At 41.8% G+C, this 26,115-nt stretch overlaps 1 protein-coding gene and 1 long non-coding RNA gene across 4 annotated transcripts in view; one reads left to right on the top strand and one right to left on the bottom strand.

The window, feature by feature from the left end:
- The window catches only part of IQGAP2 (IQ motif containing GTPase activating protein 2), a 263,135-nt gene extending 244,495 nt beyond the window's left edge, over positions 1 to 18,640 (top strand). For both annotated transcript variants that reach the window (XM_024563618.3, XM_045197804.3), the window contains exons 31-36: positions 6,166 to 6,253; positions 8,066 to 8,278; positions 10,286 to 10,446; positions 11,985 to 12,122; positions 13,433 to 13,541; positions 17,699 to 18,640. In XM_024563618.3, coding sequence (XP_024419386.2) covers positions 6,166 to 6,253; positions 8,066 to 8,278; positions 10,286 to 10,446; positions 11,985 to 12,122; positions 13,433 to 13,541; positions 17,699 to 17,812 — 823 coding nt within the window. In that variant the 3' untranslated portion in view covers positions 17,813 to 18,640. The remainder of the gene's footprint in view (positions 1 to 6,165; positions 6,254 to 8,065; positions 8,279 to 10,285; positions 10,447 to 11,984; positions 12,123 to 13,432; positions 13,542 to 17,698) is intronic.
- Positions 8,924 to 13,439, bottom strand: LOC123480080 (uncharacterized). 2 transcript variants are annotated; one of them, XR_006655943.2, is made up of 3 exons: positions 12,241 to 13,439; positions 11,447 to 11,727; positions 8,924 to 9,113 (listed from the first exon to the last, which is right to left on the bottom strand). It is a non-coding gene; the product is annotated as an uncharacterized lncRNA (long non-coding RNA). The 2 variants fall into 2 exon arrangements; XR_008425278.1 differs by lacking the exon at positions 8,924 to 9,113 and having other exon boundaries at positions 11,216 to 11,727; positions 12,241 to 12,399; positions 12,487 to 13,439.
- Positions 18,641 to 26,115: the final 7,475 nt, after the last annotated feature.

Here is a 26,115-nt window from a genome sequence, read left to right as displayed (position 1 = left end):
CATTTCCAGTTGATGTTTTTCCAGATATTTAGAACATAGCAAACAAACAAACAAACAAAAAAACACACAAAAACCCAGTGCACTATGTTGTGATATGTGCTGCTTCCATTAGGCTTGCTGCTTTTGTCCTTAGATCATCTAAGGCTCTATGCATTCACACAGCAAATACCAGAGTACCCACTGTGTCTATGGCACTGGGCTTGATGCTAGGGATACAGCAGCAAGCAAGCCAGGACAAGCTCCTGCCTTCCAGGGGTCTGGTGGTGGAGAGCACGGCTCAACTGTAGGATGGAGAACAAGGTACAGGACTTGTATGCAACCTTGGCCTCATAGAGTTGAGAGAAGTTCCTTCAGACCACTGATTGGCAAGTCCCAAGTAACTGCAGAACGAGAACACAGGGTAGAACAACAGGGAAGTGGGGGGAAATTGTGCAGTCTACTCCCTGAGTTCTGCACAAATGCCAATTATAAAACTAACGGAAAGTGCAGACTGTGTGTGTGATTCTGCCATGCAAATTAAATTAGGTCAAATATCCTATGATCTCATGAGCTTTGTGTTTAGAAGTAATGGGAAGGCATTTTTTTCATAATTGGTTTTGTCTGTTATTTGAGCATCATTTTCTAAATGCGGTCAACTCAAATGTCTGCATTAATGAATGGAAATCACCATTTGGGTAGTCTAAAATATTAAATAATTTAAATATCACATATATTTGTGCTTATTTCTGAATGTGAGTTTCCGTGGGTCTGTGAAGTTTTAGAATTCACATTTTAAAAACAAAACCAGAAAAGTCAGGCACATGTGGCAGTGATGTGTCTTAGCCAAGGAAATCTGGGCATTGTCCTACTTGCCCCAGCCCTAGGGTGGTTCTATCCCAGCCCCCCACTGTGTGCTGGAAACAAATAGTCTACCCCTTTAATCTCCATACTAAGTAGAGCCAGCCAGTGGTTTCACTTTAAGATTCTTTTGGTTACTTAGGGTTCCTTACAATTCCATGTGAATTGTGGCATCAACTTTTCCATTTATAAAAAAGGCTATTGGGCCAGTGTCTTAATAGCCCTGATAATTCACTGCTTTCATAGACCTCTGGGGTCTACAGCGCCTTCTTTTGGGCACGCTTCAAGATCTCGCTGTTGGCAGAGCCCTTCACTAAGTAGCCCAGTGACCCATGTGAATAACAACTTGAAATGAAGATAGACCAAGTAGCTGTCCATGAAAGTGGAATTTGGGTATTGCCCGAAGAGTCAATTGAGTTAGCTCCAGATGTTAGGCAAGCCTTATTTTTAAAATACATTTAAAAAGCTTGCTACTAATAGATAATAATAAAATGTGTCATTGACAGGGAGCAGGAAGACCATCTAGTCTTTACCTTTGAGGTGAAGAGATATAAGTCTAAAATTAGAAGAAGCAAGAAGCTAGCTACTGACATTCTTATATATCACTGATGTTCCATTAATATACACTTTGAAATGCTGATTTATGGGGATGACTCTGTTCCAAGCTAATAAACCAAATCCCTAACTCAAACATACAATATAGTTTTTGAGACTTCATTAGGGAACCAAATTTAACTAAAATCTATCAATGCCTTTCAGAAATTACTATGAAATGGATAATCATGGAATGCAGAGTACTTGGAACATAAATACACTGGCTTTCCTCTACCAAAAGACTATTTTGCTTCCTTGTTAAATAGTCTGTGTTTTTAACTTTTAGAAATGTCCCCTTATGGTTTATTACAAAATCACTAGTTTCCCAGTAAGGAGTAACTCACCTTCTTGGGGGTCTCTACAGTAGCAGAATTCGAGGCATTGTTAATCCTTATGCCTGGAAATCCAATTCCTTGCTAGTTTCATAATTCTTACTAATTAAATGAGGGTGAAAGTGATAATGATAGCAAATACCTATGTAGTGTTTATTATATGCCCGGGGCTGTCCTATACAGATAATAGCATATATAATATAGTAACATATAATGACATTTATGTCATTTACTACTCTCAACAACTCCACAAGGTAGAGGTTATTACCTGTATTTTACCTATGAGGAAACTAGGCCCAGAACAGACAGAAACCCTTTTCTTGGTAGTGTGGCTAGTAAGTGGAGCATAGAATCAAACTCAAAAGATCTTGAATCTTCCAGGGTCTGCAGTCTTGATCACAAGGTTTTACAGTCACAACGGCAAGGTCATTGGTTTTCATACTCTTAGGAATCTTAGAATAAATAATGAGAATGATAGCAGAGCAGGTATTGCATACCTGATGCCGGGGCATCTTTCCGGGCCAAAGAAAAGGAATGACTGATGGGTAGGAAGGACAAAAAGGCACATAACTGGAGAAGGAAGAAACATTTTATTTCTGTTACCCTTCTGTATGTCCACAGAATAGGGAGCCTCAGTTGGGGTGATTGCCATTTTGTCAGTACTGCCAACCATGGTGATATTAAAAGAATAGGGGGGAAAGGCCTGGTTGAGGAATCCTAGGAAAAGCTGGGATCACAGCCTCAATCTGTCACTTATTAGCCATAGGACTCAGAGCAAGTCACCTATCAGCTTCCTCATCCATCAAACAGACATGGGGGCGGGGGGAGCAGAAGGGCTACAATGAGCAAATGATGTCATGCATTAACACCTTATAAATTAGAAAGAGCCATACAATTCTAAATCTCATTATTACTTATGAGTCAACTTAAAATATGTGATCCTTATGGCCTTTATTAAGCTTCTTTTTCTACAAAAGTATGTACCATTAAGTAGAAGTCAATATTTATGGTTTTTAATCATACTTAGCTGCCTGGGTGCTTAAGCAGTCATCTCTTAAGAATTTTTTCCATCACATGATTCATTTGAGGCATCCATCATCCCACCTGAAAGATTTCCTGGCTTTTGGTCCAAACTGGTATGAGAACTAAATAACTAAAGTGATATTTGATATAGGGTAATTAAAATGTGTAATCATGTTATTAGAACTTTAAACACCTGGGAAGTATTCCTTCACTCCCACAAACACAAATTTCTTTCCACCCTTGGGCACACTGTGAGGCTAATGGCAGAGGGAGCTCAGGAATGCTGCCGGCTGCCGTCTAATACCCGATGCTGCGTGCGTGGAGCAAACAGCCAACCCACAGGGCCCAGGCCAGTTCACTAGCGCCGTGCAGTCTCGACTCCCGACAGTGGGATTTAGCTCAGCTATGATAAATAAACTCCCTGGTGTATTTCTTTCTCTCCCTTTGCCCCCGCCCCCAATTCTTCCTCAGAGTGAGATACCCTCCCTATTCAGATAGGGCGGCAGAGTCCTTGGTTTTATCAGCCTGTCTTCCATATTGTTAGAAGTCCTGGGGCCAGCACTCTAACCAGTCGATTTGTGCTGGTCAGACCATATCTAGAATATTGTGTCTGCATTGGGGTGTGGAAGGGGCGTGTCTTCCGGTCTGAAATGTGAGCAGAACTATGAGATCTCTTTAAACTCAGTGATGGAGAACTGAAGGAACTGGAGGAGGGGGTTCACTTGGAAAAAAAGAAAGGTGGTGGAAGAGAGGATGGGGACAGAGCTCTGGCACCTCTCTGCAGGCTCCAGAGGGCTGAAGATGTGGAAGGGGGTGTTCAACTTGTTTCCTGCAACTCCAGAAAATGGGGTGACCCTGGTTACCATTGAACCTCTTAGGTCCTAGTCACCTCATTAGTAAAATCAGGGATTAGAATGTTTCCCAAAGGGGTCCCCTTAGTGCTGATGTCCTGTGACTAACCGGGTCCTGTGAGTGGGCATCACTGGGTGGCTGGCCTCTCAGAGTGAGCTTCCATTTAGGAATGGAACGTTCCAAGGCTGTACTCGCCCAAAGAAATTTAATGTGAGCCACGGAAGTAATTTTAAACTTCCTAGAAGCTACATTTTAGAAAGAATCTGGTGAAATAAGTTCTATTTTTACTTAACCCAGTATATCCAAAATGTTATTTCAATATGTAATCAGTGTACATTCACCTTAATAAGAATGGTACATTCTTTCTTCATCCTGAGTCTTCAAAATCCACCGAATGTTTCACACGGCACATCCCAGTTTGGACCAGCCGTGGTGAGTGGCTGCCATTCGGCGCAGCACAGCCTTAGTGATCACGTGAGCGCTTACCACGTGACAGACCCTAGTGACAGACCCTAGTGAAAGGCTTTGCAACCGATCCTTGCACCAGTTCTCAGAGAGATCCCCATTATATAATTTCAAGTGCAGGGATTATGTAATTTGCATAAGCATACACAACTAGTAAGCAGCAGGAGCCCCAATTTGACCTCAGATCTGTCCGACCCAGGATCCCAGGGTTCTTAACCGCTAGGCCTACTGCAGGGGGAAGAAGTGGTTCCCTGTCCTGAAACGGGATGGTTACTTCTGTGTAAGATGTTGGGGCAGAGCTTTGGCAATGGATTCCACAGGCCTGACATAGAGGAGAATTCAGGGAAAGAGGCTGTATAGGTAGGGTATCCGCCAGCAGCTCCGGCACAAATAAACATTCATTGTGGCTGGCAGGGCAAGCTTGAGTGACCCCAGTCATTTTGGTCATCAGATAGCTTCTCTAAAGAGATGAGCTGGGAGTTTCCTGGAAGCATATGTCATTAGCAGTTCCTAGAATATTATTTTAAATAAGAAACAGTCACTGTTTTCAGGCTTTTAAAATCATCTGAAGCTTTTATTTTTAACTCGATGTTCCTGTTGAGTACATTTATAATGGTGATTGGAGGAAGGGGTCGTGTGGGCGGAAACGATACTTGGCTCGCTAGGCCACAGCAGCCTCAGGAACAGTGCCATCTCCCGCGTGGCTATAATTAGCCCGTGCCCACCTTTGACTCCTGGCAGAGTCTTTATCTGCGCCTTCCCAGACAGCCCATAAATCCCCGGCAGTGAAGGGTCATGGGCCAGAGGAAATGGTGTGATCATTCTTCTCAGCAGACTGGCAATAAGTAAGAAGTGAGAAAAATGGTGTTTACAGATGGTTTATTGGATTTTATCCTATTTTCAAAAACAACATTTTTGGAATTAACTTTGGGACTTCGCTGTTTGGGAGCAGTTGCCTTGATACCTCAAAACATTTTGTTTTCATTTTCCAATTTCCATGCTGCGTGAGCATTTCCTGCTGTAGTTGAGGAAGGAATTCATCATCCAGTGAGACCGTGCAATGCCCTTGAAAGAACTAAGGTTTAAGTGCAACAACAGGACTGCAATGCAAGTGAAACTTGAGACAGTGAATAGACCTGTTTGTAACTTCAGGCAACTTCTGTTTGTTTCCTTTATTTGAAAGGAAAGCTATATCCAGTATATTGTTCCCACTTAGATAAAAGGAAGAAAACTTGACCAGTTGGCTATCATGCAAAAATCTTTTTACGTAGTTACATAACGTGATCTTAAATTAGGAAGGGGTGGCTGATTACCATAAAGAATACGTATGGAAAAATACATGGTTTTAGTACATCCAGAGGAGTCTTTCCCCTCTTAACTTTTTACTGAGCAGCCCTTCCCTTCTCTACCACCTGAAGACAAGGACCCAAGCCAACCTGTTAGTTCCTCCACCAGATCTGAGGTTCTTCAACACCCATGTCCTAGCTGCTGTGTCGGCCGGCAGCCAAGGCCTCCAAAGCTGCCCCTGGACGTGGGCTCACACTGGCCTTCAAACTGTTTCAGAACTTTCTCAGAGCAGGAAAGTCACCACTTGGTCTGGCCGCTGAAGTCTTGTAATGTATTAAACAGGCTCAGAAGTTTTAGTTATTCAAGTCAGGAAAGAGGGTATTAGATTTTATTCCTGTACCCTCTCCGGTAGCAGGCCAAATCGGCAGCTCTTTTTCCTCTGGCTCATCAAAAACGTAGTCTCAGTCTAAGAAGAAGGGAAAGCATTTAGATAAGGAATCTTACGGCATATTTGTGCCCCTGTTACTGACCGTGTAATCCTACTACATTAAGGGTATAAAACCCAGGCTTCGATTGTCATGCATTCACAAACTTTCCAGAGCCTTAGCGCAGACGTGGTGAATTTCTGCGAGACTGGGTTATTTTAAGGGATTATCTTGGAAGCTTCATTTGTGTGTGTGTGTGTGTGTGTGCGTGCACTCCCGCAGGAGAAGCAGACTTTTGTGCATTAGGACTGTGGTCTGAAAGTTTGCCTCCTCTTTCTCTGTTTTGTAAGGACCAAAAAACTGATCATTGATGTGATCCGGAACCAACCAGGAAACACATTGACAGAAATCTTAGAGACACCAGCAACTACACAACAGGTAATTGGCCTTGGAGTGTAAAATACTAAATATGGCTACAAGTTCATTTAATAGTCTCCGTGCCAAATGTTTACTGTTAACTGGGAGCCACTACTTCTGACATGGTTTGGAAGTAAGGAACTTTATCTATTTCTCTGGCTACCTGACTTCACCTATATATAAAATCCATATGGAGTATCCATAGGAATGAAATAGAAAATACAGCGTTGAATTTAGGCCGAATGTCATTTTGTCCTGGACTAGGAAGATAGTCCTGGGTCTTTGAAAACTTCTGAATGTTCCTCATAAATTTTATCAGTCAGTGAGTGGGCGGATAAGTCAGTTAAGAGCTAGTTCTGGTCAACAGGATGTAGAAAAATACCTTTCATATCTTGTGTTTGCTAACTTGAAGAAACGAAGAAGTGTCTCACATTAAAACCACTTTCCGAATGTTCCAGAAACAAGTATCTTGTAATAACTAAAGTTTCATAACAATCTTGCATTAAACTCTTTATCAGCATCTTCTAAAATGCATCATTGTTTAGTGTGTTCTGAATTAATTTCAGTGTTATTGCTTTAGTATCAATAATTGCCACGCCCTAAACAAAAGTTAACAAAATTATCTAATTAGTTACTTCTTAATGGAACTACACATAACTTTCCTCATTCTTAATTAAATTGGTTGCCAAAAAATCATTGTCACAATTTTTATTTTAAAAATATAGAATATTTTTAAATAAGTTATTTGATGTTTGTTAATGTGTGGATAGTTTTAAACAATGTGGGTAGAATATCCTACTAGTTTAATATGAGAATTTTAGTCCTTATTGATATTTCAGACTTCAGGATCAAGTATAGCTCTGTACCTCCTAGCTGTACCTGCCCAGTAACCCTAGGCACTTAGAAATATTTCTATGCCTCAGTTTCCTGAACTGTAAAATGGGAATAATAATAACAGCACCCAGTGTACAGACAGGAGTAAATGAGTTAATAAATGACAGTGAAGTAATATCTGGCACCTTTAAGTGCTCAGTAGCATTGGCTGCTATTGTTGTTTACTGCTGACCTGGTAAATGGTTCCTGTGTCCATAATGTTGCCCCGTCCACTGTCTGAGGCATTTGTACCCTCACACTTCTTCTGCTGTGTCAACCAATTCTCTAGTGCAATGAAATAGGAAGATCACTAGACTTTTTGTTACTGGGTTGTTGTTTTTTTAACAAACTACCCAAATTACATTCATTCATTTACTTATCATTTATTTGGGAACTTACTACATGTTAGAATATTTTTATTTCTTTTGGCTCAAAGAAACCCCACAGGTTTTTCAGAGATGTAGTTTGAGAATGATTCTCTCATCAGAGCACAGGTCTCTGACTGCCTTTTCAGCTTAACAGTCTCCATGAATATGGCTGATGTGTGAGAGGGTAGTTGAGTTCAGGGTATTCGGGGTCCTCGAAGCCACATGTTAATGGGTCATCTAGTTTGAATTTCTTCACCTGGACTACCCAGGAGTTGAACTCCTTCCATCCAGGGAATTACAAGTACCAGTCATCCACTGTACTGTGTCCATTACTAAGGTGATCTGTTGCCTTAGCAGTAAGGTAGCGATTGGACTCTGCCCCCAAAAGGCTGGCCACCATTGCTCTGTTTCTCAAGAAGATGAAATAATTCCTTCCCAAAGACCTACTTCAAAATCCATGATGAACACATTCTGGTCGTAGACTGTGGTTTGGGGACTTCTTCCATGTTGACGTTAACTTGCTTTGTGTGGGTCTAAGTTTGTGAGATTAGGGGATCCGAGAAAAAGCAACATCTTGATACTCCCTTTTCAGGACGTGGACCATGCCACGGACATGGTAAGCCGCGCCATGAAAGATTCCAAGACTCCAGAAGAAATGAAGGATAGCCAGTCTATGGCCAAAGACGCACAGCTTCCCCTCGAGCAGAAGAAGAGGAAAATCCAGAGGAATCTTCGGACGTTGGAACAGATGGGACACGTGTCATCCAAAAATAAATACCAAGACATTCTCAATGAGATTGCCAAGGTTTTTGGAGATAATATTCTTTCTTTACTTAGCAGGCATTTGCTATTCATTGGTCACATTCTGGGCTATTTGTGAGGTGACAACGAGGTATTCACACTTGTATATGCCATGGCCAATATTACAGATTGTTAAAGGTTTCAAAGCGGTTGATGACTCTTAATAGAGAATGACCACAATTCCCCCGAGTCATTGTGAGAGCTGACACACCCCAGAAATAAATGATCAGGAAATGGAGCACACAGGTTTTGTCTCTACCTTTAAGCAATACCTACTGGTTTTCAAAATGACGCTTCCAGGAGAGCGCTTTCTTGGGTGGTTAGTTGTATTGCCCCGTTGCTCTTAGCACCTGCCGCCGAGATGTAACTCATTGTCACTGAGAATTTGCCCCTAAACGCAGTTCTGACTTAAAGGATAGTTTCTGTTTTCTCACCCCACATTTTTACAGTGGAGAAACTTCCTGAGAAAAAGCTCTCAAATTAGTGCAAGGAAACATCACAGGAACTGACCGAGATCTGTTTGCCAAGGATAAGGAAATATTTTGTTTCAAAGGCTATTTGGGTTCAAAGGACATTTCATTCTTTTTATGCAAACACAGTAGTAAAAATGGGTATGGAAGTTAAGGGCAGTTAAGTAATCAGAAAAAAAAAATTGATTTTCTTACCGTTTGGAGGGAAGTGTCTCAGCCTCATGCTTCCATGTTAAGTCCTGGTCCGTTCTAGCATTAGACTTATTCTTCTAGCCCAAACGACTCAAGTGAAGTAGCATTTCTCTCTGTAGCTCTGGGTTGGCAAATTCTTTCTTTGGGAATATATGGTAGGGAAATTGATGCTTTTGCCTTAAAAAAGTAAAAGAAAACAAAAAAAGCTATCTTGAAGGCATCCACCAAAAGATTCTATTTGGTGAAGAACTGGTACTTAAGAAGGGTCTGTCTATCTGTCTGTCTGTCTGTCTTTGGATTCCTAGGGGAATGTTTTTAATCTATCCACAATAGAAAAATAACATTAAACAGGTACCATTTCCTTAAATGACATATTTTCATTATTTACCAACTAGAATAACAACAATCTATCTGTAAGTTTAAATGTAGCATAGACTTTGTAGGCTGTAAGCAGTTTGAACAACTTAAGCTCTAGGAACTGTATTTAAATCCAAGTAACAGTTAAATAGTTACCAGTGTTGAATGCTTTCAGTCTTGAGTGCCCAGTTGTTCTTGTAAATCTCGAGAATAGTTCCCAAATTTAAAAGAGTATTGATTTTTACTTTTTCTAAAGTGAGTGCAGTGATTAAATGTAAACATTTTCAGTATAAAGTGTTCCTCAAAATGAAATGTTTGCTATATCCTGAAGAAATTGCTTGTCCCCTGCTAAGTCTTCCTTGTGCCCTTTTTTAAGAGACTGTTTTTTCTTAAACTAATTGTATTATTATTCTAAAATTGCTTCTTTGCTTTTCCATCAAGAAAAAAATAAACCTTAGCCACCATCTTAAAGTGAAATAAGGGCACTTACCAGTTCTGAAGTGAAAAGGGAAGGGTGTGAGAGATTAAAATAAGGAGATTGAGCCCTGGTTGGTGTGGCTCAGTGGATTGAGTGCCAGCCTGCAAATCAAAAGGTCACCGGTTCGATTCCCAGTCAGGGCACATGCCTGGGTTGCAGGCCAAGTCCACAGTTGGAGGTGTGAGAGAGGCAACCACACATCGATGTTTCTCTCCCTCCCTTCCCCTCTCTAAAAATAAATAAATAAAATCTTTTAAAAAATAAATAATAAAAAAATAAAATAAGGTGACTGAGATAAATAGAAAGTTAACAGTCACAAATTGGGATTTAATACTTGATATTCTTATCTCAGATTGGCAAGATTGTAAAGCACATGCCGGCTTAAATCTCATGATGGGGGATTGAATGTGGGAGGTGGGGACGGGTAGGGCAGAGGGAGAGTAATGGGGCCAACTGTAATTGAACAACAATAAATAAATAAATCTTATATTATAGTCTTCACTTGTTGTTTTAGGATATTCGAAATCAAAGAATCTATCGTAAGCTTCGGAAAGCCGAGTTGGCCAAACTTCAGCAGACCTTGAAGGCACTTAACAAGAAGGCAGCATTTTATGAGGAGCAAGTGAATTACTATGACACTTACATAAAGACTTGCTTGGACAACTTGAAAATAAAGTAAGTTTAAGGCATATATTCGTTTGCAATGGCATGATTTATATGGGATGTCGATTCATTTACAACCCTGGGCTATTGGTTTGAGTTTGGAAGCTACTTTTTGCTTTATTTTATAATAAAAAAGCTAGACTCTCAGTTTTATGATTTGCCACTCTGAGCTAAGAAGTCAGGACGGAACTGAGAAATTTTGTAATTCCCCATCAGCATAACTTCATACCTGAAATTAAAGTAGCCTAACTTGAACACTTGGCGAAGAACTTTCATTATTCCTTTTGTCTGCTTTAGTCAAAGGTGTCCTTTAAGCACTATAATTAAAAAAAAAAAAAAAGGCTACTCTTGATTTTGGACTGTTTATAATGTTAGATAACACCAGATATTTGCTAATTGCTTAGTGGTTTTAAGAAATCATATTGACACAAAAGACAAAATTTGGCAGTTCTCTTAGCATACATATTAGATTTTTCACATGCAGTATAGCCCCCTTTAATGAGTGTTATTTGCTTATAATTATTCTTATCACTAGACTAAGGTCAATACTACTCAAATTTTAATTACCCTTATAAATATGTAATACAGTATTTTTATGTAATGCCATTGTCAGCCTGACAGTAGGAAATGGTGCTGCATGGAAAAAAAATCAATTGCATTAACCTTAGAGGATTTGATTAAGGGAAGTAACCAAGTTTAAACCACACCTGTGTGGGCCCCACTAGTTCTGAGTTTTAATTCATTTGCTTGTGGCCTGTAACTTCATTCCTGGGAGGAAAAAGTCAAGCTAATATATTCAGTAGAAATATTAGAGGTTTTAGAAATGTTAGAGGTTTTCTTTACATATTTATTGCAGAGTGTTTCAGACTCAGTTTGAGTTATAGACTAAACAACTTGAAGGCATTTTACAAGCTCTGCAGTCGGGTGAGCTGCACTTGGGTTCTGATCCTCTCTCACGTTGTGTGATCCTGAACCTGTCTGAGGAACTTCTCTGGAGCCTCGGTTGTCTCACCTTTAAGGCGAGATGAGAAGTGCTAGTCTCACGAGTACTGTTATGAAACCCGAATGAAGCAGCACATAAGATACGAAGTTTATTCCGAAGCACGCTGGAAGTGTTAAGGTTGTAAATGTGAGGCAATGCGCATAAAGCCCTTGGAGCAGTGCTGGCTGTGTAGTACTTGTTACGCAGATTAAAGTGTCCAAGTGATGCCTTTCCTCCGGAGCACACAGTTCACGTAGTCGCACCAAAGCTGCTCGCAAAAGGGCTTAACACGGCTCCTTAGTTCGATAGGCCTGAAAAAGGAGAGCGCGAGTTGAATGAAAAATACTAGTCTGTAATTCCAACTTCAGTCACTTTGAAAATAGCTTTCCCTTAAGCAGTTCATGGTGAGGTTTTCCTGCATGGGCAAGATTGTCACCTACTATCACAAAACAGAAAGCTGCACCCTCGGTGCCACGGGGCGGGTCTGAACGGTGGTGTGCACCCTGCACGGCCAGAAACGGCCAAGTTTGCCATCAGGATGACACATGGTTTGTTCTTATTTTGCTAGAAATTCTCGGAGGTCAATTAAAATGGACGGAAAAGGAGAACTGAAGGGGGCGAAGAGAGCAAAGCCAGTGAAGTACACAGCTGCCAAGCTGCATGAGAAGGGCGTGCTGCTGGGCATAGACGACCTGCAGACAAACCAGTGAGTGTGGCCCGGGATCTGCACAGAGCACCCACCTTCTCTTTGCCCCCATAAAATCTGACTCACATTCCTTTGGCTTCCTGTGACCTTTAAGAGGGCTTCATTTGTTAAGACTTACCCTTGATTAGAGATGATGGGGAAAGGACATGTGTTGTCATCCCTAGTCTTCCCATCAGGCCTTGTGCACCTGGTGCCGTGGGCCGTGTGAAGGGCTGATGAAGAGATCATGTTTCCCATGGCCTGTCCAGTGCGTCTGGATTTGCCAGCCCCCTGCTCCCTCCAAAAGAACGGAGTCAGAGCAGTGAGAGGGAAGGCTGCCTTTCAGCATTGGTAGATGAGATCACTTACAATTGAAAAACAGTACCTTTCTAATTTCAAAGCCACGGACTGTGTGCCAATGCCTGGGTCCGAGCCACTCCAGCCGTGTGCTGCCAGGGTGGAGGAGAAAAACCCTCCTCTGCAGCCCCACACTGGGTGCCATCAGGTCTCCAGTTTAAAGGGGCCCTGGAGAGCAACAAATGAACACACAAGACAGTAATAGCAACAACTCACAGACACAGATAACAGCAGGTGGTTACCAGAGGGAAAGGGGTGGGGGAGGTAGTAAAGGGTAACCAGGGTAAAACGTGGTGATGGAAGGAGATCTGACTGTGGGTGGTGGGCACACAGGGCCATGTACAGATGATGTGTCAGAAATGTGCACTTGAAACCTACCTAATTTTATGAACCAATGTCACCCCAATGAACTTAATTTAAAAATAAATAAATAAAGGGGCCATCAGCCCCATGCCCCATCACTCTCTTGTCCTTGGTCTGGGGGAAGCGAGGTCCACTCCTCTTCTCTGATTCCTCCCACCTTCCTTCAGGGCCTGGCTTATAGTCCACTTCTCCCATCAACCCTCCTGACCCCACCGACTCAGAGAAAATCCTTCTTCCTCTTTTCAGTTCCAAAAGAGCGTACCATCTGAAATGCTTAACTGGCCTGTCAGTGGTATAATTCAATATTTAATTCTCACATTCTGTGAATTTCATATTTTTCCAACTATATTTTATGCTCCTTAAAAGCAAGCACTATATTCTGCATTTCTTTTGTAATAAAGCAGCTACTTCAGTGCTCTGTGGGTTCCAGAGCTCAACAAGGGCCACCCGACGTTGCTTTAGTGAGCAGGCGGGGGAAAGGATGGGAGGCTTTGGAGACTTGCCCTAGGGTTGTACGGCTCACTAAGAATGGTAACAGGATCCCACTAGTTTGTTTTAGCTTAAGGATATAGCTGTAGTTCCACATGAGTGAATGTCCCTTTCTTTACCAGGTTTAAAAATGTTACGTTTGATATCATATCTACTGAAGATGTAGGCATCTTCGATGTCAAATCCAAGTTCCTGGGCGTGGATATGGAAAAGGTGCAGCTCAATATTCAGGTAAGCTGGGGTTTCTGCAAAGTTGGGGTGAGTTTTACAGTGTGGTCATCTGTGGCCCGTGGCGACAGTGAAGGTCAACACAGAAGGCCGGTGCAAGCCTTACTTGCCAATATTAGCTTTTCAGGCATTGATTAAAAACTTTTTTAAAAAGCTATGATCTTTCAAATTATTGGAACTTAGAATGCTTTTTGAAGGTAAAACCATAGCACTTAGTTTTTCCTAGCCATGCTTCTATTTTGAAGCCTAGAGAAAAGAATAATATGAAAGTATTCACAGCTCTTAAGTAGAGGCTGGAAAGTTTCCTTTTCCTAGGAACCTGCAGTTCCTCTAAGACTGTGTGTGCCCAGGACTGAAGCTTTCCCCGCTGCGTTTCTCCCCCTTGCTCCGTCCTGGATTGTTTTTACATGTTCCTTACATCGGCTTGTTAAGTGTTTGGGGTCACACGGATGGAAGACGTTGTGCAAACAGTAGCTACATGGGAAAACGGTGTTTCCAGCCCGAATTACTGCTGTTTCTCATAAGAACTACATTTAAGCCAAATATATTGGAACAGAAACTGAGCAACCCAGTTTATGTGTCCAAAAAACAAGTTAAGGAAGTATACAACCAAATGTTTAAGTTCATCTACTCCCAACATCTTACTCCTTAGCACAGGATCAATTCAGAGAAGTAACTAAGTTTTTCTTTTTAGTAAAAGAGCTTTTAAGTGGCAATAACACCTATTTACCTGGATCCCAAACTACTTGTAAAATGGCTTTCAGGTATTCTGCATGAATCATCTTGAAAAGGCAGTGGTGCGATGTAAGCTCCAGCCTCCCCTCCCACTCAGCCCTTCACTGAGAGCCCTGGAATTACCTCCCCTCCTGGGAGCAGAGACCAGAGCCCTTCCTTTCTATCTAGCCTTTCTTGTGGCTTAAAATGAAAAATGGGAGCTAAATGAGCATGATAAAAAAAAGCCCTGACTTAATGGAGTAAATTAGGACATAGAGAGAAAAGGTTATTATATAATTATGGACAGTATATTTAAACAGTGTTGTTTTCTAATTTAATTTTAATATCACTAATTATCCATCTACCAATTTAACTGAAAGTCTTGAGTTACAATATGTAACACTTTGACACATATGGGAAGAGAAAAGAACATGCTTGTGGTGATGCCCCTTGGTTAGTGATTCTCCAGAGGTGGCAGACATAGCGTGTGATTGCCAGGAAGGAGATGACCCAAGACCAATCAGTATCACCTGGACAGACTGCCAAGTGCCCGGGAGCCACCCGTTTAGAGAAGCCTCAGAAATTCCACACCACTTGCTCTGAACACTGGTGCAAATACCAAGCTTCACTTGCTCCTTTGTTAAGGATTTGGTATACAGTGGGATTAGCTAGTCATACCATTCATTTGTGCACATGATAGATTGTGAAATGTTACCCCTTAGCTGTATGCAGGTGGCTTGTAATCCCCAGATTTTTAAAGCCATTACTATATCATCCGACCAGCTACAAGATTTGCAGGCCTCAATGGAAGGAGAAAATGCAGAGCCCCTTATTAAAAATGATCAAGAATTTCATGATGATGACAGCAGAGCATTAAACTAAGCACAGGGCCCTTCCGATGATGAGACCCTGCACAGGCTGAATTCCCACGGAGCTGGCCCTGCACATGATCACTGTCGGACGTGAAATCAGACTTCTGTTCATATACATGGTGTTCAGACGACGCGACCAAGTGAATTACCACAGAGAAGCACGATGGCCAGGTCTTTAGTGTGAGTCAAGGACTAGAAACAGGTCAGGAGTTTCTAGGAGGTTTCAGGAAGATACCTTCTAGCATTGTGGCTAGGCTTTCTTCGTTCCACTTTTCCCTTAGTTCCTATAGATTATATCCTAATTATATCCTATAGCTATAGGCCCTGTACATAACAGGAGGGTGTGATGTACATGAAGACGTTCTACTTATCTGAATGATGGCCTGTGCTTATTGAGGGCTGCAGGGTTGGCGTTCTCCCCTTCCCAGCTGAAGAACTGAGGTTCGGAGAGCTGGTTATGGAAGGGACAGCTGGGACAGCGTTCTTCATTGCTCTGCTCCGCTGCTGCCCTCACAGGTTCCAGCTGGTCCTGACAAGACAAGGCTGGCTTACCAAGGGTTTGCAGGCACCTTGCTCTCATGCACCCAGTAACATTCCTGTGAGGTTAACAGTGTCATCCTCAATTTACACAAAGGAGGCAGAACTTCAGAGAGGTTCTGTGATATTGCAAACACCACAAGATAGCAGGTGACGGAGCTGAGACTAAAATTTGGTCTTCCAGTCACCAGTGTGATTATATTGGGTTGGCCTAAAAGTTCCTTTAGTTTTTCCCATACGATGGCTCTGGTACAGCTTAGTTGTCTTTAACTTCATTCGAAACAGTGTTGTTAGACTGTATTGTGACAGCTGTCATATCAGTGTGCATTTTCAAAAAACTTGACAAAATTGGTGAATTTTTGTGCAGCGTTTTAATATTCAAGATGGAAGAAAATACGCAACATTTTCAGCATATTATGCTTTATTATTTCAAGAAAGGTAAATACTCAACTGAAACACAGAAGAGTTGTTCAGTATAGGGAGAGGGTGCTGTGACCGATTGAATGTGTCAAAAGTGTTTTGTGAAGTTTCTTGGCACTATTGACACTTTGGCCAAATAATGCTTTGCTGTGGGGCTGTCTTATGCACTGAAAGATGTTTGGCAGCACCCCTGGCCTCTACCCACTAGAAGCCAATGGCAGGAGATAGACGACATACTCAAACTATCCAAATCAATAACATTATTTGTGAAAATAAAAAATGTGTCTTTTATTTTACAAAAACTAAATGGACTTTTTGGCCAACCCAATATTTTCTCTGTTCCCCACATTGCGGTTCCAGCTAATTCCCATGCACACACCACTCATTCTCAACAACATTGGTTTCTTTTCCAAGAGGCTTGGATTAACAGACATTGCCTTTCCCAAAGGAAAAGTGAATCTCCATTACACTTTAATAGGTAAAAGCATTCTTGATGAAAGAACTTCAGTTCCCTGTGGAATTTCTGCCCCAGAAGCATATCTAAATAACGTAAGGGTTTAGTTGAGTGCAGCTGGAGGTAATTGAGGAAGCAGAGGAAGAAGCTAACAAGAGCTAAGTTCTCTCAAAAATGACTCCAATTTCTGCAGGTGGCCTTGCTTAATACAGACAAAAGGCATTATCCTTAAGAAAACCAAGAAGTTTCCCAAGCTGTAAACAAGAAAACGAGACCTGTGTATTAGTCTAGGGCAGTTCAGGAATATCTTCTATTTGGGAAAGGTCTCCTGTCCTGTGTTAGCATGAAATGTTAACGCTTAGTCTCCTGCATGTGGCTCGCGTGACCCAGTTATGGATTTTAGCAGGTGAGTTCATCTGCTTTGTCACGCGGTGGCAGTGAACACAGAATGGTAGTCTGACTTGGGGACAGGCCTGTTCTCGGCACAGGAACAGAAGTAGGTGCCCCACACCCGCATCCGTGAAGAGCTCCATCCCTTCTCCCGTTTGTGCATGTTTATGTATGAAGTGTACGTGCTCCCATCACTTCACTCAAAATGTCCTTTGTAAAACAGAATCAAAATGTAAATGTTTAAAAAGTGAGAAAAAACTAAAATAAAGAGTTCTAGTGTTCTTCTTACTCCCCCTTGAATTGTCTTGTTCACTCCACTTTAGAAAACACTGTTCTTCTGAAGCATATACCCCATCTTGCTGGGACATTTGTTTTGAATTTTTCAATTCAAAGTTAAAATTATAATTATATGTCTGAATGAACTGAATCACCATGGTTTTCTTTCAGTGGTCTTTATCAATTCTAAAAAATCCATTTGATTCTCAAAGCAAGGCACCCACACCGACAATACTATTATCATATAAGCACTTGTTAAAACGCAAATCCTGGGGTCCCACCCCAGAGCTACAATGCCAGAAGTTCCTGGGTGCAGGGCCCAGCAGTCCAGCCTGTGTGTTTAACTGGATGATTCTGAGACACATTAAAGTGTAAGAACCCCTACCTACGTCATTAGGTCACTTGAATCTAATTTTTGTCAACAAATTTTTCTGGAATGTTTTTTGAATGTGCTAAATGTCAAGCATGAGATACAATGATGTTCCTTATAATTTCAGGACTTACTTGAGATGCAATATGAAGGAATAGCTGTAATGAAAATGTTCGATAAGGTTAAAGTGAATGTGAATCTTCTCATATACCTGCTGAACAAGAAATTCTATGGAAAGTGAAGTGCCTGCAGAAATTTCATGGATTCTGTAACACCTGGATCGGGGAATGAATCTGTTTCCTATTTTTGTTTTTAAACATGATTGAAATCACTGCTTATAAATGTGTGATTTTTTTTTAAAAAAAAGACCAAAACTGTTCCGAAGAATGTACCCATTGTGCCTTTTTGATAATTTGATATTATAGTAGAATGATACACAAAATGAATTAATGTAAACACTTCCACATTGTACTGTGGAACAGGTACGCTGATTTAAAACTGAACATTCTGTGATTTGTTTTAAAGTAGGGAGAAAATGAATTTAGCTGACTAGGGACAAATGTATAAACCTATTTTCCTATGAAAAAAGTTTTAATTGTCCCATTTAAATAATGTAATTCTTCATAGATTTTTTTTTTAATCTGTGGAGAAATGGAAACCTAATTATTTGAATTATTTAGACAGACACTTAGTCCTAAGCCCTGTCTTCTGGGAGTTATCAATTTTAAAGATAGCTTTTGTGCAATTTAAAATGGAGTTTTTATAAGTAATTGAAAGTGACAATACAATAACACTTTCTGTATAAAGGTATATATTTTATGTGATTTATTCCCACTAAGCGAAGTGCACCAGTGCCTCACGGGAAAGACGCTCGTTCCCAGAGCCTCTAAGTGACTGAAGAACAATGTGCGTAGCGATCCTGGGCCCCCACCTCCACCCCTCACCATTTATTCGAATACTGCAATTGTGCCTCTCAATTTTTGTAATGCAATAAAATCAGTATTCTAGATGGTTTTTAAATGTATTCTTTGAAAATTGTTTCATGTAAAATAAATGTTACTGAATTACATTAATTTGGCTTTTTAGTTTTCTCATAAATCCAAACCATTTAGTAGAGAAGGTTATGGGTGGGGGCTCAGCAGGGAAAGAAATAATACACCAGTAGGGTACAGGGGCAGCTGCTGTGACCGAGAGATCCAAAACCCCTAGCTGAGCAGGTAAGTGAGCAGGCCCACAAGGTTATCCAGGGATCCAACTCTGTCCTTGTCACTGATTCCTGGCCAACAGGAAGAGGGAAAGAAGTCCAGAGCAAGTGTTTTGAGTTACACATGTCACTTCTACTTACATCTCATTGGCCAACCAAAACTCAGTCACGTGGCCACAGCTAGCTTCAAGAGAGGCTGGGAGATACAGTCCCAAAGTAGGCAGCCATGTGCCCAGTGAAAACCTGGGGTAGAGAGGACACTGGTTTATTATTAAAGAAAGGGAGAGTGATTCCTGGGGACCACTTAGCAGTCTCCACACAAGTCATTCAGACTGTCAGGCTGGAACCCTGACACTTCGTATTCTGTTCATTCATTCAACAGGCTTTGCCTCCCACGGGCCTCATTACCACAGGCTGAGAAAGTGGGTTAGCTTTTGCACACTTGGCACAAATGTACTTGTGAGACCTATGGAATTTTGAAAATTCAAACTTTAAAAAGTAGAATCTGCTACTTTAGTGACTTTCAGGCTATACATATTTTTGACAAAGAGGTAAATGCCTGGAAACAATGCTCATTGTCTCAACAATTTGTGGATGTGGCTTGCTGTTGTTGTTGCATTAACCTTAGTACAGTCTTCTGTAAAAGGAACCAAACAGTCAGGTTTCGCCTTGACAATAAACCTCCCTTCCCCCTACAGCCAGCATTAGGTGAGGGTCAGGAGCCAGGGGCAGTAGGAGGTGGGTTAAGCTTTCTTCTTCAGGCTCCAGGAAGGACTTAGTGTGGACATGTATGGGAGGAGCCAAAATTAGGGAAAGAGATTTGGAGGCAAAAGCTAACCTTCCACAGCATCTCTAAAAGGGGCTTGTCAACTTATTCCAACAGTGAGTGAAATGCTTGAGCGTCACTTGCGTGAATAAGGATCTTTGAGTATTGCCAACACGCTCAAGGAAAGCTGTGACTGTTTTCTCTCTGTTGGCCCACACAATGAGGTTATTGTTGAAGATGTTACCAATGGCTCTTGTTTGGGATGTTTAAGGGACAGGAATGAATGGGTGACCCAGAGAAGGAAGCACGTGAAGAAGAGCATGAACAAGAAGCCAGTGGAAGCATGGGTGTAGAGATTGTTGGAGCCAAGACCTCTGCCTCTCCCAGGAGGACAGAACTGCTTCCCAACCCAGGGGAAAGTTGTGCTTTATAACCTTGAGCTGGGTCTGCTGATCATTGTAGGGGAGGAAATATAATTGTCCCTCTACCCTCCTGAGTTCTAGGCTGAAACCCCCCATTAAAAAAAAATAATAGAAAAACAAATAGAAATGTATTAACATGTATGCCTCATGTATATATCAGTGATACCCAGGACAACAGTAAAACTGCCCCATGCACCACCTAAAGCACTTTCATCAACTACCCGGGGGGAAAAGGGTAGGAGGCAGTTGGCTGGAAGGTAAGAATAGGAAACAAAGTTTGCCCTGACATAGTGAGGTCTCTCAGGTGAAAAAATGATCTCTGACCTCTCTTCCTGGGAGAGGCCCCCTTTCCAAGGTAAATTTCCCATACAAAAGGGTAACTTCTTTGTTCTTGGAGTTTCTCAGAGTTTTTCAGAATAATAAACTCAAAATAAGACTTACCTAAGAGACATAGTTTGGGTGGCACATTCCTTCACCAGCTTTCTCCCCAGGGCTCATAGCTTTTCTTATTTAGGAGAAGAAGAAAAAAAGTTTTCTTAAAACACTTAGCAATTAAAACAGTAACTTGATTTTTACATAACTTACTCCAGTATTTTGATATGTTTGATCGTATTTCCACTGTTGCAAAAATGGTCTTTGGTCTGGGAGGTTGAGAGGGTCTGTGCTCCCCTGAACCCCACTTTTTAGCACCTGAAATGTAAAAAGGCAACACAAACTTAAGGAGCTCTCTAGCTAGTGTGAGGGAGGAAAAATAATTTTCCTTTGGGGTTTCCCCAAGAATATGGGACCCCAGGGCAAATCAGGTGGGCAGCTGAGGTTTATATGGGTATGTCATTCCGGACTAAGGAGAGGGAGGCAGGAGCCTGGGACTTTAAAGAGAAAGTCCCAGACAACTCAGAGATGAAAAAGAGCAAATATTTGGTAAACAAATTCTTGCCAGGAGCCACCCAGTGGGACACGGAGGGAGAGTCTATCAAACAATTGCTAATTTCTGCACCACTTCATTCATATTATGCTGAAGTCATAGCTCCCTGCCTTCAAGAGGTTTTTTAATCTGAATTTCTTTAGACAGGTAAGGGGGAGTCAAACGTTCTTTGAGTCTTTTGTTTCTTAAAAATAACCAGCTTAAAATAATCAATATCCCAAAAGGCATATTGTGGGGTAGCAACCTCAGCTCCCCCAGTTGGCAGCAACACTGGCACCAGGAGTCAGACCAGACCTCAGACTGGCAACCTCTGCCCTTGAGTTCTGGTGAAAAAAGAATTCAGAGCCAAGACTCAAACTATAAGAGAAAGTTTGTTTAGAAAGTCACAGAGGTGGAAGAGGATGGTAGAAGAAATGTGCTCAGGAAACAAGTCACAGAGGCAAAAAAAAAAAAAAAGCCTTGGGGCTCAGGAGAAAGAGGCAGGCAGGGAAAACCCAGCTGGGGAAGGGGGTGGGGAAAGGCGCTGCACTGGGTCCGCCGTCTTGAGATTATTTATCTGCAGGTCTCAGGGGAGGATTCCAATAAAATAGTCATCAGGTTTCAGGTGTATCTTTTCAGGGTCATGGTCTGTACTGATTGGTCAGTGCCAGGGCTGGGAGACGTTAGTCAACACAGCTGGTCGTGATGACAGCCATGCCGGGCTTGTCTGGTTTTGCTGCTTTTCTGGGCCTGGAGCTGAAACACAACTGAGGCCTGGACGTATTTGATGCGGCTCAGAACGTCACTGTCCTGGGGGCTTCATGCTTAAGGTCTATTCTCCGCCCTCCTTGTTCGTCTCCCCCTAAGGGGCTCTAACCCACACAAGTAGCGAGTAGGGACAGGACAGGGAAGGAGAGGTAAGGGGAGGGTCTGAACAGAAACCATCGAAATGCAGGGTGAGGCAAGGTTACCTGGGGATGAGCTCCTTGTTTTCCCAGCTTTGCCTGTTGCTAGGCATCCTGGGCTTTGTGCCCCGTGACTCTCTGTACCTGGCCCGTGGTTCTCGCTCTGCTCACGTCTGTCTAACTGCCTACCGCACTGTCACTGCTCACATAGGGTGTGCTCTAGTGATCTTCAGGAGAGGGGAAACCTGTCCACACTTGAATATTCTGGAAGTTTGTGGTGAAGAAAGAGACCGGCTCAGTGTGATCTTTGTCCAACACGACACTTCTCTCTTGTGTGAAAGACCAGACCATAATTGTGTGTGTGTGAGTGCCCGCGCGGTTGGGAACTGATTAGCGGTGCTGTTCAGAATGGAAGTTGTATGACTTGGACTGTGGCTAAGCAGGGATTTGTGGTACTCCTCAAACATTCCAAGAGGCAAACCAAAGAGTTCTGATTGGCGAGAGTGGTCTGTATTTTGAGAGATTCTAGTGAGCTCTGGATGGTCTTCCTGCTGATCAGTGCTTTGAAAAATCTATTGCCTCCGTTACTGAAACCAGGGTTTTGAAACAGGTTAAGATAAAGTGCTCTTACATTGCCTCTAAGCTCCAGAGGACAGAAACTGTTCCAGTCTCTGCAGTGAGGCCAGAGCGTCAGCAGTGCCTTGTAAAGGGAAGACCTGGAGTCCCAGAGGCAGGTTGAGAAGGAGACAGACCCCGCCACCCCACTGCCTCTCAGGAGTCCTAGTATTGCCTTAGGGAGGCCCTGGTATGAATGAGGCAGTTACTGATTATCTCAGTTTAACGATGCATATGGTCTCCACTCAATCTCCAAATAATATAACTTATCGGGTTTTTTAGGTGGTCTCACTGTTGGTTTCCTTAGAGTACAAAATCTCTTGCTAAAATTCATTGGAAGGTGTGGTGGTTAATTTGCTGTGTCGACCTGAGCTGGCTAAGGGATGCCCAGATAGCTGGTAAAACATTATTTCTGGGTGTGTCCATGGGGGTGTTTCCAGAAAAGATTAGCATGTGAATCTGTAGCGGGAGTAGAGAGATCCCTTTACCAATGTGGGCAGGCATCATGTAATCTACTGAGAATCCAAACAGAATGAAAAATGTGCAGGAGGGGCCAATTCTCTCTGTTTTTGAGCTGGGACATCACTTTCTCCTGCCCCTGGATATTGGAGCTCCTGGTCCTGAGGCCTTCGGACTCGGAGTTACACCATCAGCTCCCCTGGTTTTCAGGGCTGTGAACTCACACTGCATCACACCACCAGCTTTCTCGTTCTCCACCAGCAAACAGCACATTGTGGGACTTCTCAGCAACTTTATTACAGAACTACTGTTTGCTGGAAAAACAGATGTGAAGATAGCTGCACAGAATCTGGAGTGTCTCACAGCTCCTTTGAATACAGCCTGATTCCATTTCATTTCAGCTCTGCCATCACCACCAGCAGCTCCCAGAAGGACATTACTAGGCAGGTTGTCGGGATACACTGTTGTCTCTGCAGGGCTTGGAGCAGAGGAATGGTGACCAGACTACCTGAAGCAGGCAGGTCCTCTTGGGGTTAAAACTTTCACCATTTTGATGCCATGTTTGTTCAGAAACACTACGAAATACCACAAACACTATGAGAGGGTAGCTAATGATTCGTGTTATTTAGTGCCAGTCCAGTTCAAGCAGATGAAATGAAAACTGGGGGCTTGGTCCCAATACAAATGGTGCCGCCTTGCTGAGAATTTGTTTCTGAGGAATACCGATACCCACGCGTGAGGTAAGCCATCTCCGGTCAGGCAGATCGTCTGCCCTGGGGACGCTACACAGATTTGCTCTAAAACTGGCAACAAAGAGGCTCTGGTGAGGGTGACAGGGCATAAAATGAAGTAGAGATTGACAGCTTTTTCAAGACGCTCTACAGAGCATACAAATATAAGAACTTTGTAGAGTCTGAGGAAACCATAGAAAAACGAACACCAAGAGATCGTAATCTCTTATGAAAAACAGAAAATTAGAAATCAATCACAAGAAGCCAGTCAAAACTTTCAATAATTTATGGGTTGAAGAATATACAATGAGACTGAGAAAATATTTTTTAATCACATGTATGTATGCATCCAAACTTGGGAAATGCAGCTGAAGTGGTCATTTGAGGGAGGAGTGAAAATTAACAAGCCAAACTATCAGTTCAAAAGGTTGGGAGAATAAAGGGTAACTCCAAAGGAAGTGGAAAGAGAAATAACAAAAAGCCTGTGTGAAAATTAATGACATTGAAAAGAAACGATAAAAGCGACAGAATAAAAAGATGAGTGTTGGAAAATGGTCATTTTTCAACCTGTGGCCAGATTAATCAAGGGAAAAGAGACAACAATACACTATGTTAGGTATAAAAATGGGGACTAAACTGCGGATAAGAGAGAGAGCTTTAGAAGAATAAAATGTGGTGTAAAACACAGGGAATACTATAAAGACATTAAAAAGAATTTGATATACGTATAGTAAACAGGTAATTCTACAAAAATGCAAACTGCAGAAGCATCCCTAGAGTATGTTACCCTTTGTGTAAATATTTAAAACACACTAAGCTATATATATATATATATGAATCCCAAATGTATTAAAAGTACAAAACATGGAGAGAAAGTTACTTTCCTGGGCAAGAAAAAGAATGGAATCAGAAAGGAGTACAAAAAAGCTTAACTTGTACAAGATGTATATGTTATATGGACATGTGTATATTAATGCTGGGTTGTAGGCCCCTGCGTGAGATATTAGGCTCTGTTCTCTTCTATACTTGAAATATTATGTAATTTAAAGACAGTCACACAAACTATCCTGTTCAGTTCCTTTTACCTTTCAAAGTAGTTTTCAAAGCATGTCCCTCTCACACATTACCAACCTGCATCACCTGGGAATAAAATAAAGATGCAAATTTTCAAACGAACCCTACACCTACTGAATCGGAAACTCTGGCACTGGGGCCGAGCACCGTGGATTAACAAGTCTTCCAGATGACTCTGACCCGTGCTTAAGTTGGAGAACAACTGCCTTAGAATAATGTTTCTCTAAACTTCAGCCTGGCGTCAGCACCATCAGGTGGGGGCGGGGGCCGGTGCTTGTCCAAAATGTAGAGTCTGATTTCACAGGTCCAGGTTGGGGTCCAGGAATCAGCACTCGTATGTGATCAAATTGAGAGCCTCTAATTTTGAAGGTAGGTTTCACTTTTGGTGGCCACTCACAGAGCAGACCACAGTCTCCTAGAAAACTATAAATCGAGGAAGAAATGCCTCATTCTGTACCACTCTCCCTTCTTGTTCATTGTATCTCAGCCCCTGTCTTAAGGACACTTTAATCTAGTTAACATGCAAAAGGAAGTCAGGCATTTCAGCGCTTCAGCAGCCCCCTTTTTGTCCCTGGAGGTACATTCTGTTCTGACAACTAAGCACACACACAAAAAATCCTTTTAAACTTTAGATTTGTAAAATGGTTAAAACATCTTCCATCAATGAAACAGAAAACTTGAACGTATTATAGACAGTGTTATACCATTCTTATTTTAAGAACATGCATACGTATATTCCTATACCTGTATGTGATTACAATGTCCTGAAGGATGCACAGACACTTTTAACACTGGTCACATGGGGGATGTATGTGTGGTTCTCAGAACGGAAGGTGGAGATACTTTTGACTTCATCTCATATCTTCAAGCTGTTAAAATCTTTTGCCACCTGTATTGATTACTTTCATATTTTACACTGTATTTTATTGATTCTAAGAAGCCCTTTGTCACTTCCAAACAATCCTGAAATTGCGTTGTTACTTACAATCACTATGTCACAGTTTAATTGGCAGCATTTTTTCTTGCTTATGGTACATAAATGAAAAGGGTGTCTTAAAATCAGTGGCATCTCTCTCTTTTTTTTTTAAATCAGGGCATCTTAAGATTGATGAAGATAGTATCCATTAATAGGGAGTGGAGAAATATATCATTTTAATGGTCCAGATCTACTCTTGGATATGTTTTCCTCAAAAAATTCCGTAAGGGAAATTTTGAAAAAGCGTTATATAATTAGCTCATTCAGGCATTTATTGAGCTACTTCTATATACAACAAGGCACTGTGCTTTGAGGATGACGGGGGACAGAAGAAAAAACGAGACAGTTTCTACGGTATTTTCTCCACTGTTTTAAGTGTCAGGGCTTATGGGGAATGACACTCGCAATGCAAAATTCCCTTTATAAACGGCTAGAAACCTGATTGATGACTCTCAACACTCTGGAAAGAAGGGTAGCAACGACTCCCC

The sequence above is a fragment of the Desmodus rotundus genome, chromosome 1 (genome assembly GCF_022682495.2).
Source record: "Desmodus rotundus isolate HL8 chromosome 1, HLdesRot8A.1, whole genome shotgun sequence".
In the NCBI taxonomy this organism is placed as follows: domain Eukaryota; kingdom Metazoa; phylum Chordata; class Mammalia; order Chiroptera; family Phyllostomidae; genus Desmodus; species Desmodus rotundus.
Note: the sequence above shows the minus strand (reverse complement) of the source record. Positions and strands in the feature narration are given on the sequence as shown.